We start from the raw sequence: 14,987 nt of genomic DNA, 5'->3' as shown, positions 1-14,987 counted from the left end.
GTTTTTATCTTGCATGTCGTTTGTTTGATCTGTTGACCATGTGTTTATAACATCTGTGGGTAACACTTCACAGCCCACCAACACACAGGCCCGGTTGTTTAAATACCTCTGTTGAATGATGGATTAAACATAATCTGGTTCTGCAGCTTTTAATTTTAGCTGAAGTTCTTTTGTACTTTATCACTCTCCACAGGCGTTAACTTCAAGGAAGTGAACCCAGAAAACAAAAAGGCTATATTCGGCGAGATACACACGTCCATTGACACTTTGGCATTCACGTTCGGCAATGTGTGAGTACAACGTTTGTTTGCCTTGTTAACACCACTGGACTTTTATGACTGTTTTGTGTAACTGACGAGAAAAAGTGTTGTTCATTCTGGGCAACAGATGTGAGCCAGCCTAACTTAATAATCTTTCAGGCCTATATCTATGTTTTCAGCCATTTCCTTTGCCTGAGGAATCGGTTTGACTAACCCCATACGTGACAGCCTGAACGCCTTCTCGTTACTGAGTGCATTGCAGCTCTGACCACATGAAACTGTGCCTTTGACACATACATCTGCGTCTACACATCTGCCCCACAGAGTTTCTGACTTCCTTATGGGAGATGTGGACAGCGGCTCAGGGTTGGGGATCCCCCAGACCAGGAAAAGCAGGGTGAGACACCGGCCTTTTCCATTCCCATCTTTCAGGCCAGCCCGTTTCTTTTTTGTCTTTTCAAAGCTTTGTTTTGAAACATGACAGTTTTCAAAGGGGTGCACTAAAGCGGCAATTTCACCATGCCTCCGTTTAAAGAGAGCCTCAAAGACTTTGCGTTCTGTTCTTAATTGGCGTGTTGAGAGCCCAGCTCCGTCTGATGTCTGACTTTGATTGTACGTCTGCTTTCCCCTCCTTTTAAATTTAAAATTGCTTTTTCACAGTCTTACGACAACCTCTCTCTGGATCCTGAGGGATATGTCTCAGAGAAGAGTGACCTCGTGGGTAAGTGTTATTCACTTTTTGTCAGTTTACATCACAGGCACAAAGGGTGTTGAAAAAAAATATTTACTCTGAGTAAAATAGCCATTAATGGCTGCTTTACAAATCAGTCAGCGGCCACGGTTTTAGCCCAGAGCGGCCCAGGGTGTCATTTTGTGATTAAGGCCTTGGATTCTTGAATGCCTGAGGTAGACCCGCCCTAAACCTCGGCTTCCACTCCTGTTATTTCTGCTGCTTTTTGCATACTAGCTGCTCATTTTCTCCCTCTCCGACCACATATCTGACATTCTTCGCCTGTTTAGCCGTAGTTCCGTGTGGGATGGGCAACACATGGGATTTGTGTTGAATCCGATGGCGGGCCCGCTGCTAGAGCGGCGTCCCAGTTTTACTAATAAAAACAAAATAATGCTGTTTGGACTTTAAAGACACCCGGCACTTTTATATCCGCCTCCACTGTAAACTTCAGTTACTTCATAGTTTTATTTTAACCCTCATTTACCACCCACACACATCTGTTGAAATAGTAGAGCTGAGACACATCAATCCAGCACTTGGCAATTTTCTTGATACCATGTGTTTCTATTCACTCTGTTTTGATACGTGTGTCTCCCCTCTGCTGACTCCGCAGGCCCAGAGGTGCCGTTGTCACGGGAGGAGGAAGTTGACTTGACTCTGCTGAAGAATGACAGCGGGGTGGAGTCTGCGCTGCTCTACGCCAAGGCCTGGTCCAAGTACATTAAAGAACTTCTGGCCTGGATGGAGAAAAGAATGGCGATGGGTGAGACACCGAGACTATCGACAGCGACATGCTGGTATCCCATAGTTGTCATTGATTACAGACATAAATAATTCATTCCCCTTTTGTATGTATTTTTTTTCTCTTTCAGATATTGAGTATGCAAAAATTTATGCCAAAATGGCAGAGTCTGCAAAGTCCCTGGCCAGTCAACAGGTAACCGAAGCTGATTCAAAATGCTGATTTTATTGGTAGTGTGTAATTCTTCTAATTGTTAATCTTCATCTTTGGTGACAAAAAAAGAAGTTTATGGCAAATTTTAATTGGGGGAAATACAGTATATATATATATTTAATTTTATTTCATTCATCCCAAGGACTACATGCCATTCAGTGACATCTACGTTTCCACATTCAAGAAGGACATTGAATTCAACCAGCTGCTTATTCAAACTGCAATGGCTCTGCAAACCAACAAATTCATACAGGTAAGAGAAGAAGAAGTAGACTGTGGCTCACGCAGGGCCCCTGAGTCAAAACTTGAAAATATTTATTGCTGAGTTCATTTTAACATGTTAAACAATCTGGAAACATAGTGCCAGAGTTGGTGACACCTAAATAATGAGTAACATTATATAAAATATGTACAACATGTCTTTTTTTCCAAGCCCATCTTGTTTTAGCCACAACAAAAGGACTGCAGTAACAGAAGTGTTAGAGTTGAGATAGGTTGAAAGCGTATGTTTGCATCAGTGTCCCTGAAAGCATCTAATCGTCAGTTACATATTGTACCAACTAATCCTTACAAAAAACTAAACTCTATGATTTTTCCTTTTGAGTAAAGCTTTTTGACAATAAACGTGTTGAAATCCCTCATTGTAATCGTTGATCTTCCGTCTGTTCTCAGCCTCTTTTTGCTCGAAAGAATGAACTAGACAAGCTGAGGAAAGACATCAAGGAGCTCTGGCAGAGGGAACAAAGGAAAATGGTATGTAAAGAGTCCCCATATAGTTACATACTAGTAGATGATTACCGTGAGCTCAATAGCAACAGTGTCAACAGTCGTCCTCTTTATATAAGAGGCTGATCAGCATTCCACAGTTAATGTTGTGAGCCAGCCAGAGGATTGTCAGATTCATACATGTCAACATGATTCAATTGATTCCATACAGTCATTTGGCATTTGCATCAGCACATCATTGGAAAGGACAAACCAGTGGTTTCTTTTTTTCTGCTCAACTCATTTCTCATAGCAGTGTTTGTTTCATTGATTAATATTAATTAAAGACTTCACAATGGGCCTGGTTGTGTCCCTTCACATGCACGGTTGATCAGCCACAAAGGTGTGTCTGATTTAAAATAAAAATAACCGTACCTCACAACCACAATTTAATCACATCGTCCTGTGTCCGTGTGGTGTCGGCAGCAAGAGGCAGATGTGACGTTGCGTAAAGCGCGAGCGCTCAAGGCCCAGAGGAGAGAGGAGTACCAGAAAGCCCAGTTGTCTACCAACCGGTCCCAGGAGGAGCAGTCCAATAACGCTGGCAACAAACAGCTGGAGAAGAAGAGGAGGCTGGAGGAGGAGGCTCTGCAGAAGGTAGGCAAATTGATCTGACATCTGTCTTTACAGCTGCGCGTTGCAGTTGAAAATCCTGCACATGTACTTATTTATGTCTAATTTCCCACCATCTCACACGTTCTCTGAATCCATTGTGTTTTGGCCAGGCGGAGGAGGCGCAGGACCAGTACCAGAGCTGTATGGCTGACGCAGGCGTCAGGAGGATGGATCTGGCCAATGCCAAGAGCACCATCCTCACACAGATCAGAGAGATGGTCTTCCAGTGTGACCTCACACTCAAAGCTGTGAGTGCACAGAAAGGAAACTGGATTTCAATCATAACATTTTATATTTAATACAGTGTTTGTGATATAAATGCATATCTTAAAGGTACAGTGCATGATACTATGGTAGAAAAAATTGTTGCCCCACAACAAGAAATTTTAACACCCGAAGATATTTTTTTTAATTTCATAGATTTGTATTTAAGGTCAAATTGGAAAATGCTTGGGTAGTCCAATTTAAGGTATTTCTAGGCTAACTGAATGACATCAACGTAACAAAAACAAGCATTTTTACATTGGTTGTCGCTCAAATCGAGTCCGTATACTTAAAATGGAAGTGGGTAATTGAATTCAGTCCACAGAATTGAGTAATGACAACATGCTACACATGCCTGTATTTCTGTTTATTTCTTTGTATCTATTTACAATCACCAGAACAATTTTTCACTCAGTCAATTAGTCACTCACACGTTTAACTGTGAATCTGTCGTTCTCCAGGTGACAGTGAACTGGTTTCAGATGCAGCAGGCGCAGACGGTGTCCCTCCCCGCACACTACCAGGCCCTGAGCGAGAGCGCCAAGTTGTACGAACCGGGTGAATGCTACGCCGAGTTCGTCCGGAACCTGCCCAGACATCTGCCCAAAGAGCGGCTGCACTCCGACTCCATCTCCTCTGACAACACCAGGTACCCGAGGACTGCGGCTGGGAAAACTGCTAAGAAAGCATGAAATGAACTTCTCCACAGTCCCACTTAAGCTCGTCAGCTTTGTGCAAGTATGATGAAATCTGCTTGCCACACTACTGTGCGACGGTTTACAATAGTTTAAACACTTGGGTCATGGGGCGGATTTTTGCACATGCAGCTTAAAACATCAGACGGTCTGTGTTGTCCATGAAGTCATGTAGTTATATTTGTTTTAGGTCATTTTGGATTAAATTCCAGTTTCAAAGAGCCATGTTTCGACATAGCTTGGAAGTTGCTCCCACCCGTTTAGAAGTCACTTAGTTCTCCTTTCGGCCAAGGTAAAAGTGAGTCAGAGTGGTAGGAAGCGAGAGAGGGAGAACCAAGGAGAGACAGAATGCGTGTTGAATTTGTTGCCCTTCCTCAGGAAATATCTGTGGCGCAGGCTGAAATGCAGCAGGGGAGATTGTGAGCGTGAGAGTTTGGCTCGCTGCTGCCGAGAAAATAAAGCAAACCTTTATCACTTTGTTTTCTGAATTGATGTAGCAGAGGAACGTTGTTGTAGCTTAGGTAGTTACACATGGACTTTGAGCAACATTTGTTAAGAACTAAGGAATGAATAAACCTTCACATTGTAAATCAAGAACACCTAACCCTCATCTTAATTTTCTGTATGTAAGCAGCTCAGCTGTGAGCGACTGCAGAGTAGACGATCTACTTCCTGTTTACACAGGAACCGACATGACCAGTGTACATGAATGGTCACGTGTTTTACGTTTTCATGTATGTTAGTATGGACAGGGATTTATACAGAGGTAAAACGCTCGTCTGAATGGAGATTGTGGTAGTATGGATGTAGCCCAAGTAGATAACTTGCTAGAAGTCTTTGCAGTAGGCGATAGCAAAACAGATTACACGCCAGAAAATGAAAGCTGAAATAATGGCTGAGAACAATACGGTCAAACTGCCGCGGTTTCACCCTGTGTGATATAATAATTCTGGAAAAATTGAAAATCTTGCTTCACAGTCAGCTTCATCACGTGTGACCTTAAAACGCTGATTTTATTTCCCCAGGTTTGTGTTCAACAAAAGGTCAGTGGGCAGCTCTCATTCCTCCCACGGCAACCTGTCGCAGGGGTCCATCACCTCCTGTGACGTGCTGAGCGGAGACGAAGTGGACATTCCCTCGCACCGGTCGGCAAAGATCGGCGAGCGGCGGTCCGACAGCAGCACAGACATACAAGGTGTGTTATTCAGATGTACACGAGTCACGATCACATCTCAAAACAAGGAGAGCCTCTTTATTTGCAAGTACTATGATTTTCAGCAGACTTTAGAGACGCCGTCATTTGATGACTACTTTTACAAATTGAATAATAACATACTGTATATGCACAAGCATATAATCAAATTCTGACTGCCAGTACTTGATACAATTACACTAAAATACTAGATAATAACACTATGTAATAATACTTGTAATTTTCACATATTTACAATTTTCACATTTTTCCTTCATGGATGTGGTACTATTTTAGTATTGTTGCTGGAGGGTCAGATGATTCTACAAACCTGCCTGTATCTTTATATGATCCTCTCAAGGACTGTTCTGTGTCATGGGAATTTTCTCACGACTATAATCAAAACAGTTTGAGTTGTGTGTTGCTTACTCACCGTAAGTCTGGAATAACTGTGTGAATGCTCATCTCTGAAAATAACTGCAGCAACTGCTAGGAATATCATAAAAGTGGGTAGTGCCATCTTTCTACATTTGTGTTTTGTTTTCATGTTGTGGTGCCCTGTATTTTTTCTTGTAGGGTTGAGGGGCCAGGCCTCGCAAAGAGCCTGGGCGTCCAGCAGCCAAGGAAGCCAGGGCGGGATGTGCAGTGACTCAGAGAGTGCTGGAGGCAGCAGCGAGTCGAGGTCCATGGACTCCCCCACAGCCAGTCCAGGTATGAGGATTTTTACAACAATTTATAAACAATTTTTCTAGAAATATTACTTATGAGGAATTTAGTCAGAAATGTTGAAATATTGAAAGCAGGGGCAAAGATTGAGGGGAAAAGCACCCAAATCATATGAAGACTGAAAAGAGAAAATAACTCCATTTTGAAAAGCAAATCACAACAAAGCTGATGGAGAATGAAGGCACTCATGGTACAGAAGTTTATATTATAAAATTTTGTTTAACTTCCTCATTATACACCAGACCCACAAACTGCTCATCTCGTCCTGTACTTCCCTCTACAACTGACACTGTCTGTCACTCCCATGTAGTGCGAAGCTATGAAAAAGTCAACATTTAAATGAACACATGCAGAGAATCACTGCTTACCTGTTCTTTGTGGTTGACTGCAATATTGTCCTTGTGCCAGTCTATTGTAAAACTGCACACTGATGCCTTTTGCAACGAGTCTCTGCACTTGGTTAAACTAATGTTAATAATGAATCGTTCTCCTTCATTTGCGCAGGTGACTTCAAACGACGGCTGCCCAGGACTCCCTCTACCGGAACAATGTCTTCTGCTGACGACCTGGATGAGAGGGAGCTGCCGTCGCCCTCAGACAACGGTTAGTGTGACACAGACAGTCAGTGACGGGAGCTTAGGGAGAGAGAGAGAGAAATAGTGAGAGATCACTGCACACTTCACACATTCGTAGCACTATTGCATTGGTCTGACTCTGGTGGATTTTATGTACAGCGCGGGGGGGGGGGTTTCTCAGAAGGGGGTCATGTTGGTTTTGGCTTGTAGCCTCAGCTCACACTTCCTGTATCTGTGCTGAACTCTTCCAGTTAATGCGCACGTTTATTATCTCATTGTTAATTGAAGCGGCAGACCACTTTCCTATGTTTGACCTACTTTTCCATGAGAATTACAATATAATTGTGCGTTAGGTAGTAAATTAATAGCTTTCTGTTTTTCAGTAGCAATATAATTCAACTATGTAAAAGCCTTCAGGGATTCTTCATGTGCCCTTACACCATGTCCGCTTGTTTCATCCTTATTATCATATCTTAAATTCATCTTTCTCTTCTGGCTTTCCGATAATTTAGAATTGTAATTTTCCTGAATTGGATTTTGACTCAAAATTCGCAAAGGAAAACCACTCCGAGCTACTGTTTGAGTAATAACTAGATGTGTACAAGAACTCCGCCCGTCCATTAAGCTGCCCTCATCAGCTGATGTGATTTTTCAGGTCTGGCAGAGATGGTGACCGAGACGGCCAGCTCTCCCGGCCCCTTCCGAAACGCTCAGATGTCCAAAGCTGCTCAAACCCATAAGCTGAGAAAACTGCGAGCGCCGTCTAAATGCAGGGAATGCGACAGTCTAGTAGTTTTCCATGGAGCTGAGTGCGAAGAGGTATAATACATACACAAACATTTTTTTCATATTTATTTACAATAAATATTAGCAGACCACTAAACGTTTTCATCCACTAGTCTTTAGTATTCATCAACCACTCAGTGTCGGGGTTTCGTTGACGGTGATTATCTCTCACCAGTGCTCCCTGGCCTGCCACAAGAAGTGTCTAGAGACGCTTGCCATCCAGTGTGGCCACAAAAAGCTGCAGGGCAGACTCCAACTGTTTGGCATCGACTTTGCCCAAGCATCGAAAAACAGTGCAGACGGTATCCCCTTCATCATCAAGAAGTGCACGTCCGAGATCGAGAGTCGAGCCCTCAACATCAAGGTAAAGTCAGTTTTATGAAGGTATTAATATTTATCACTTGATATCTTGGTTTACAATGTCTTCACATTTTTTATGTGACCTTAAACACCATAGTTTGAGTGCTAGACTTTGATTTTGCATCATGCTACAAATGTGCTGATCATTTGCACCTGTTTATTTTTCCTCACAGGGGATTTATCGTGTGAACGGGGCCAAATCCCGCGTTGAGAAGCTCTGTCAGGCGTTTGAAAATGGGAAGGACTTAGTCGAGCTGTCTGACCTCTCACCTCATGACATCAGCAATGTCCTCAAACTCTACCTTAGACAGGTCCGTCTCAAATGCTTACTGGGAGTATAAATGCTTAGATATTTTGGTAACATCATTATAAATGGGATGAGTCAGCAAAGCAGGAAGTAAAAGATGCGTTTACTGTCATTCTTTAACTTAACCTGAAACTTTGGAGCTTATATAAGTTATAATTTAAAACAAGCCTTTAAGACATTTCCACTGCTAAAAGCACAAAGCTCGTCAAACGTTTCCTTTCAAACAGTTACCAGAGCCGCTGATCCAGTATCGATACTACAACGACATCATTGGCTTGTCCAAGGAGTGTCAGAGAGCGATCGTAGAAGAGGCCGACAAACCATCTAGCACCCAGGCGGACGCGAAAGGCGGCGGAGGCCCGAGCGCGCAGCTCAACAGAGTCCTTTTCAAGATCCGGGATCTGCTCCGACAACTGCCCGCGGCCAACTACAGGACTCTGCGCTTCCTCATAGCTCACCTGAGCAGGTAAGGGCTGGAAACAAAGACAATCGTGAGGATTTGTCTTTTAATCTCTGCAAAAATACTCTGATATGCAGACTTCCTCAAAAGACACATTGGTAAAGGGAAACTTCCCTAAAGCACAGAGGAAGTTGTACAAAGAACATAGAACTCATGCTGTATTCATAGTCTTTTTTTGTCTTGTTATTTTACCCCCAAATCTGACACATGGGGATATTTTTAAAAGTTCATTTCATTTTTATTTAAATTTGATGACTTTCTAGCCTAGAAGTTGCTGTCATTTGATGTTCTTGATTGTTTTTGAATGGGTGACTTGCCGACTTTTCAGGTTTCATTTTCAGCAAAATGTTCACTCACATCTTGTCACAGGCAACGCTGATTGGCCCATCTCTAAAACCTAATTAAGGAGACAATGGAGAATATTAGTCTAACTTCAAACTTCTGATAAATACACAAATGATGCCTGAAAAACATGTGTTTATAAATGAACCTAACGATCACTCTCTACTTACCGCAGAGTGGCGGAGCAGGCGGAAGAGAACAAGATGACGGCGAGCAACCTGGGCATCATATTCGGCCCCACGCTGGTGAAGCCCCGGCAGACGGACGCCGAGGTGTCCCTGTCCTCCCTGGTGGACTACCCCTACCAGGCGCTGATGGTGGAGCTGCTGGTGCGACACTTCCAAACGGTCTTCGAGGCGTCGCTTCTGCCCGGCTCCGACATCGCCGCCGCTGGCCAGGGGTCGCCCAGGCTCACCCCGCAGGAGAAGCTGCAGCGGCTCAGCAGACACTCGGCCTCCCTGATGGACATCAAAGAGGTGAGGAGGGCCTCGGGGTGTTGGTGATGCTGATCTCACGTCACTTTATACAGAATGTGAGGCCGTCCACACTACTCCAGAGTTTTCGAGCGCCTAAAACTGAGGATTTTGGAAACGCTGCTCGCCCCATTTTAGTTCGAAAACACCGGGGCTGCATTTAAGTATGGGCGGGGGAAAAAACAGAAACAATGACCCTCACCCTCATTCACTTCCTGGTTCATATCAGTCACGACTCGACTGCCAGCGGTGAAGGCAAAACTTTGTAATGTCAGTGGCGGTTTCCACCTCGTTGTCTGTCCAAGAAAAGAAAAACCCTTGTCTTCATTATTGTTGTCTCTCTTTCGTAGTGTTTTCTGTAAGTAAGCGACTGCATAGTAGACAATCTGCTTCCTGTTTACAACGGCAAGCACATGCCCAGTTTACATGAAGGGTCACATGATATACTTCTTCAGGAGTGTTAATAGCTAAAACGCTCGTCTGGATGGAGATCGTTTTCATTTTGAAATGAAGAGAGAAATGAGACAAACAGTTGTTTTTATTTGTAAGAAATATAAAATGTATTATCTTATTACGTAAATGAATTCACTTCCTTAACTGCTGATTGTTACATGATGCACTGACACCTGTTTTGTAATGTTCCTCCAGAGTGCCAAAGTGTACAAAAGATACTCGTCCGTTATCCCATCCTCACATATCCTGGACGAGGTGCACGAGGTCCAGCCGGGGACGGACAGGACAGACTCCTCGGCCCAACTCAACGGGATCCAGACTTCGAGTGGAGGAGACGTCCAGAGGTCGACATTAGTCTTCGGCCGTCCCAGCATCACCAGCCCATCCAATGCTAATGCGGTCCAGCCAAAGGTCCAGCTGCGCACGCAGCGCACCAGACACGCGGCCCGGCCGATCAGCATGCCGCTGGAGCGCCTGCCCGCCCCTGCTCAGCTCGTCGAGAGGAATCATCGCAACGCCGCCGCCAGCGCCGACGTGACTGAGCGGGACAGCGCGGCCGAAACCATCCAGGAGGTACCAGAGCCGGAAAAGTCACGGCAGAGCGGCTCGTCCAGAGTGAGCACCTACTACATCACACCGTTCATCGACACGCAGACGATGCAGAGGAGAACCTGGGACAGGAAGTACAAGCACTATGATGTCACGCCCAGGACTGCCATGATCGTGGCCAACCTGCCACCTTCCAGTGCCGGAGTGCAGCCGCTAAAGGCGACCGTGCCTCTCACGCTGACCACCGCCTCTGTGGTCTCCACCACGCCTAGTTTGACCACCATCTTCTCCAACAACCCCTACACCCTGTCGGTGAAGCCCGTTTTGACTTCAAAAAGGGAAAACGCAGACACGGACAAGTCAGTCGGCGAATCCAGCAGCTCATCAAACCTCCCGCTGACGCTCAGGGCGCCGAGGACTCTACAGCCTCCCCCTGGAACCTTCTACCATCCCCCTGTTTCCATAAACAGCAGAGCTCGGACGCTACCGAACTGGACTACCACCGTCACCACCGTCACCACCACCACCTCCGCACTCGCCCCTAGTTACCCAGATCAGGTAGTCACCCCGTCCCCTGCCCCGACGAGCCCCCCCCACACACAGCTCCAGACCCAGGACTCCACTGACAGCGCCATCGACGTCCTGACCTCCGTCACCCTGTCGCCCCCACAGTCCCCTCCCCCGAGCAGCCCCGACGACCTCAGCCCTAGCGAGACTAAACCCGTCTACCAAAGACTGCGACCTCGGCGGCAGCAGGAGCTTGAGCACAGAGAGGCTCATTTTGTCTGATGCCAAAAAAAAATCATATTATATCTGTACATATAAATGTATCCGTGCCATAGTGTATCTGGGGGGGAGACGTTTTTATCAACAAGCTGAGAGCGGGAGGAAAATAATAGTTGGTGAAAATAAACCATGAAAGTGTTATAAGTACTAATATATTCTATTTTACATGTTGAAGTCAACAGTGGTTAGTCAAAGCATTCAAAAACAAGCAAGTGCAAATATTTTTTTTTTACGTCATAGAAAAACTTGCCAGCCACATTATTTGATTTCTGTATGTAAAAAAAAAAATATTAAGCCTTGCTCAATGTTTGATTTGTTTCAAAAATTATATTTTATTGTAATCACACAATGCACTTAATACAGGTTAAAATTTTTAATGTTGCCTTCGTTGTTAAACATTTGCTCAATTTTGTATTTTATTCCACAAGGAATAGATGATTTTTAACAATAAGGTTCTTAATTTTAAAGAATTCAACATTTTATCCATTGGAGTTTTTTTCCATTGCGGCCTGTGATTGGTACATTTTGTCTTTTTGTTCTTCAGTATATATAAGCCTTATGTATCTGTTTACGTTTTTTATTATTCATTCATACATCCTGCATGTTTTGTCACAGTGTTTTTGTCTCATCGCGACATTGTGACCATACGGAAGAAAAAATGACAAGCAACAATTCTTGCTGCAAATTAAAAATTGTACTTTTAAACTGTTATTCCTGCTCCAGTTCAGTGTTTTTCTTTAAGATTTCAGGGCTACAGAGAAAAAGTTATATTTTATTTTTGATATATATATTATTTTGTATATATTATTATTTGTTTTACCATGTTTCAGCCTATTGTGTATTTCACCCTTGTATCCAATGAGATTATCGTCATATTTCACTGTATTGGACAAATTGCAGAAAGATGGAGTGGAATGGTTTTAGACCCAGGGCTGATTTTAAGTACTGATTGATCTGCCAAGTAATTTCTTAATTAATCGTTTTTTAAAAATTAAAAAAAAATACATAAAAGGCAGATCTTAGTGGACAAAAAAAGAATAAATTCATGTCTTCAAATTACTTTCTCCTCCGACCAACAGACCGAAACTCAAATCAATTCAATTTGCAGTGATGACAAAACTGAGGATAACACTTTATCTTACAAAAACAGGATTTTTCCAAAAATATTTCCAACGATTTCCCAGAAAGAACACAGTAATTCACCCATTTTTAGACTTTAATTTTGGCATGTTGAATTGTGTGCTTGTCTCTTTCCAGGAAACTTCTTGAAAGTTATAAGGAAACAACAAAAGCGGTGAATCAAAGTGTTAATCGATTAATGGACTCTTTGTTTCTGGTCTGTTCCAGTGTTTTTAAACTGTCTCATCTGAAACATGTTTGCCACTGTGAGTTTCCTCTCAGTGAATTATTTATGCCCTGAGTTGAACCTCGAGTTCCCCCCTCAGTTCACAGCAGGTGCAAGTGGTTTCACTGTGCCTCTGTCGAGGCTTCGCATCCTCCCGACCTGACCGACCCGCGTCACCCGCCCCGCCTTGTCGAGCTGCTCTGAGCTTGTGACTCACTTCGGTCGCCGCGGAACCCGGACCGCCTCCCTCCCTCCCTCCCTCCCTCCCTCCCTCCCGCCCGCCCGCCCGCCGAGTCTAAATCAAAACTCTGATTTACTCTGTCAGTGTTTAGCTGAAGGCCTAACAATGACTCTGCAGGTGGATCCCAAACACTGTTGTGCGGCTCTGACCTGTAGCGACCCCCCCTCTCCCCTCTACCACAGGACAGTCCGTCTCTCCGCCAGGACTCCCCGCATCCTCTCGAGCAGATACCCCACAACCCCCAACCCCTTACGTTCGCCTCGAAATGGATGACTGCTGTCCTTTTTCTGCCGGCCCGTGTTGAGCTGGGAGATTAGAGCAATCAGATTAGGAGTGCTGCTGACCTGCAGGCAGAGGAGGGAGAGAGAGACAGAGGAGGGAGAGAGAGACAGAGAGAGACAGAGAGAGAGAGAGAGAGACAGAGGAGGGAGAGAGAGACAGAGAGAGAGAGAGAGAGAGAGAGACAGAGGAGGGAGAGAGAGACAGAGAGAGAGAGAGAGAGAGAGAGTGTGTGGGCAGCTATAGGAGACATACGCAGCTACTCTACCTTCGCTTAATGTTTTTTTCCCGTTCCTTCGGCCTGTTTGTGAACACCCTTGTCTAGATGTCGGGCAACTTCAATATCGCTCCGTTAAACAGGTAAGGATGAGGATTTAAATGTTTTTAATATCTGTTGATGATGAAAGTTGACAGGTATAGGGCTGTTGAATTACTATGTTTTAAATGTCTAGATTTACTCCCAGTCTCTTTTTATTTTGTACTGAGACACATTAGCCAATAGATTTCCACACATTTCTATCAGTCTTGTGCAAGGGAAGTCCTGTCCTGTGCAATCGCCTCATTACACTTTGAGTAATGAGGCGATGTCACGTAATGATGGTCCTCTGCCCTCCTCTTATAGTCTCTTGTTTTTCCCCCAGACAACTGCTCGTGTCCCCTCGTCCTCGGTGTGGCCGCCCGCAGCAAATCTATAGCGCACGTCGCGCCAAAACAAATTACTCATCGCGTCCGACATTTTCTGAGGCCACCTGCGCACAACCTGTAGACGGGATTGTGTTCTTTGTTCTCCCACGTCGATTCGTGTTTTTGGAACAAGCCTGCGTTAGTAGTTACAAATTGCTTTTTTTTTTTTTTTTTGGTACCAATCAGGTTTACAGGTTCATGTTTGTATGTTATAGTGATGTTCAGCTTTCCAGTTTACTTGTTTTTATTGTTATACCAACTTTGATTTTCCTCTAGAGAGATCAGCAGATGTATTTGACCAACATTCCTACACAGTAAAGCTAAAACCTGAGGCAGGTTTGAAAAGGTCAAGTCAAAACCAACACCAGGGAAATGTAAATCCATTACAAGCCCAAGAATTAGATAGATGCATCTGTGTCTTTCTGTAAAAATAATAGTTTTTAATAAGTTGCCAACAGATGAATACGATGTTCTTCACAATCCAACTAATCTTTATACTTACTATACTGAATTTTTGTTTGCAGAAGAAAGTAGATGTTTGAGAAGCGTTACCTTTTTTATTATGTAAATAAACAAAATAAATAAGATCATGTTTTTGAAAATGCTTCATGAAATCAAAAAAAGAAGTAAAAGAACTTTTTCAAAACAAGACTACTACTTCCCGATAACTATTCGTCACCACTGACCTTCGTAACTAATTCCACGCTCCTTATATTGGCATAGTTTTGTAGTTCTTATATATTTTTTCATATTCGTACGGGTTGTTGCTATCTATCCGTCCGTCCGTCCGTCCAGCTAATGGAGTTGTGTGTCTGTAGGTTTGTCACAGTCTGATGACCCCGTCCCGGGGTGAAGCTGCGGAGCGATGAAGACGGGCTCTCACATCTGCCTGTTGCTGTGGAAAAACTGGACCCTCCGCAAGAGGCAGAAGGTACAGTCCCTTTGCCTGGACGGGGACCGAACCTTGGACAGCAATAATTCGCATCGTGCAGTAGGACACAAGACACCACAAGTCTCAGAATAGAGAGTCGGAGTGTAGTAAGGGGGAGTTTGGGGGATTGTGCCGGTGTTCCCATTTTCCTGGTATCTCCCTTTGACTGACACACTCTCTCTGTGTGTGTGTGTGTGTGTGTGTGTGTGTG

At 44.1% G+C, this 14,987-nt stretch overlaps 2 protein-coding genes across 7 annotated transcripts in view; both read left to right on the top strand.

The window, feature by feature from the left end:
• Positions 1–12,007, top strand: part of LOC118310649 (rho GTPase-activating protein 29) — a 31,882-nt gene extending 19,875 nt beyond the window's left edge. For 4 of the 5 annotated variants that reach the window (XM_035633762.2, XM_035633764.2, XM_035633765.2 and 1 more), the window contains 19 exons: positions 194–290; positions 585–657; positions 921–981; positions 1,607–1,756; positions 1,866–1,930; positions 2,091–2,201; positions 2,621–2,701; positions 3,140–3,310; positions 3,439–3,576; positions 4,054–4,241; positions 5,313–5,482; positions 6,056–6,190; positions 6,710–6,808; positions 7,436–7,599; positions 7,742–7,930; positions 8,100–8,237; positions 8,461–8,699; positions 9,211–9,511; positions 10,157–12,007. In XM_035633762.2, the coding sequence (XP_035489655.2) occupies positions 194–290; positions 585–657; positions 921–981; positions 1,607–1,756; positions 1,866–1,930; positions 2,091–2,201; positions 2,621–2,701; positions 3,140–3,310; positions 3,439–3,576; positions 4,054–4,241; positions 5,313–5,482; positions 6,056–6,190; positions 6,710–6,808; positions 7,436–7,599; positions 7,742–7,930; positions 8,100–8,237; positions 8,461–8,699; positions 9,211–9,511; positions 10,157–11,299 (3,713 nt within the window). In that variant the 3' untranslated portion in view covers positions 11,300–12,007. The remainder of the gene's footprint in view (positions 1–193; positions 291–584; positions 658–920; positions 982–1,606; positions 1,757–1,865; positions 1,931–2,090; positions 2,202–2,620; positions 2,702–3,139; positions 3,311–3,438; positions 3,577–4,053; positions 4,242–5,312; positions 5,483–6,055; positions 6,191–6,709; positions 6,809–7,435; positions 7,600–7,741; positions 7,931–8,099; positions 8,238–8,460; positions 8,700–9,210; positions 9,512–10,156) is intronic. The other variant, XM_035633763.2, reaches the window with a different exon arrangement.
• Positions 12,008–12,943: 936 nt separating this feature from the next.
• Positions 12,944–14,987, top strand: part of LOC118310648 (retinal-specific phospholipid-transporting ATPase ABCA4-like) — a 35,350-nt gene continuing 33,306 nt past the window's right edge. For both annotated transcript variants that reach the window (XM_035633760.2, XM_035633759.2), the window contains exons 1-2: positions 12,944–13,521; positions 14,664–14,776. In XM_035633760.2, coding sequence (XP_035489653.2) covers positions 14,711–14,776 — 66 coding nt within the window. In that variant the 5' untranslated portion in view covers positions 12,944–13,521; positions 14,664–14,710. The remainder of the gene's footprint in view (positions 13,522–14,663; positions 14,777–14,987) is intronic.

The sequence above is a fragment of the Scophthalmus maximus genome, chromosome 5 (genome assembly GCF_022379125.1).
Source record: "Scophthalmus maximus strain ysfricsl-2021 chromosome 5, ASM2237912v1, whole genome shotgun sequence".
In the NCBI taxonomy this organism is placed as follows: domain Eukaryota; kingdom Metazoa; phylum Chordata; class Actinopteri; order Pleuronectiformes; family Scophthalmidae; genus Scophthalmus; species Scophthalmus maximus.
This window is presented reverse-complemented; position numbering and strand designations above follow the sequence as displayed.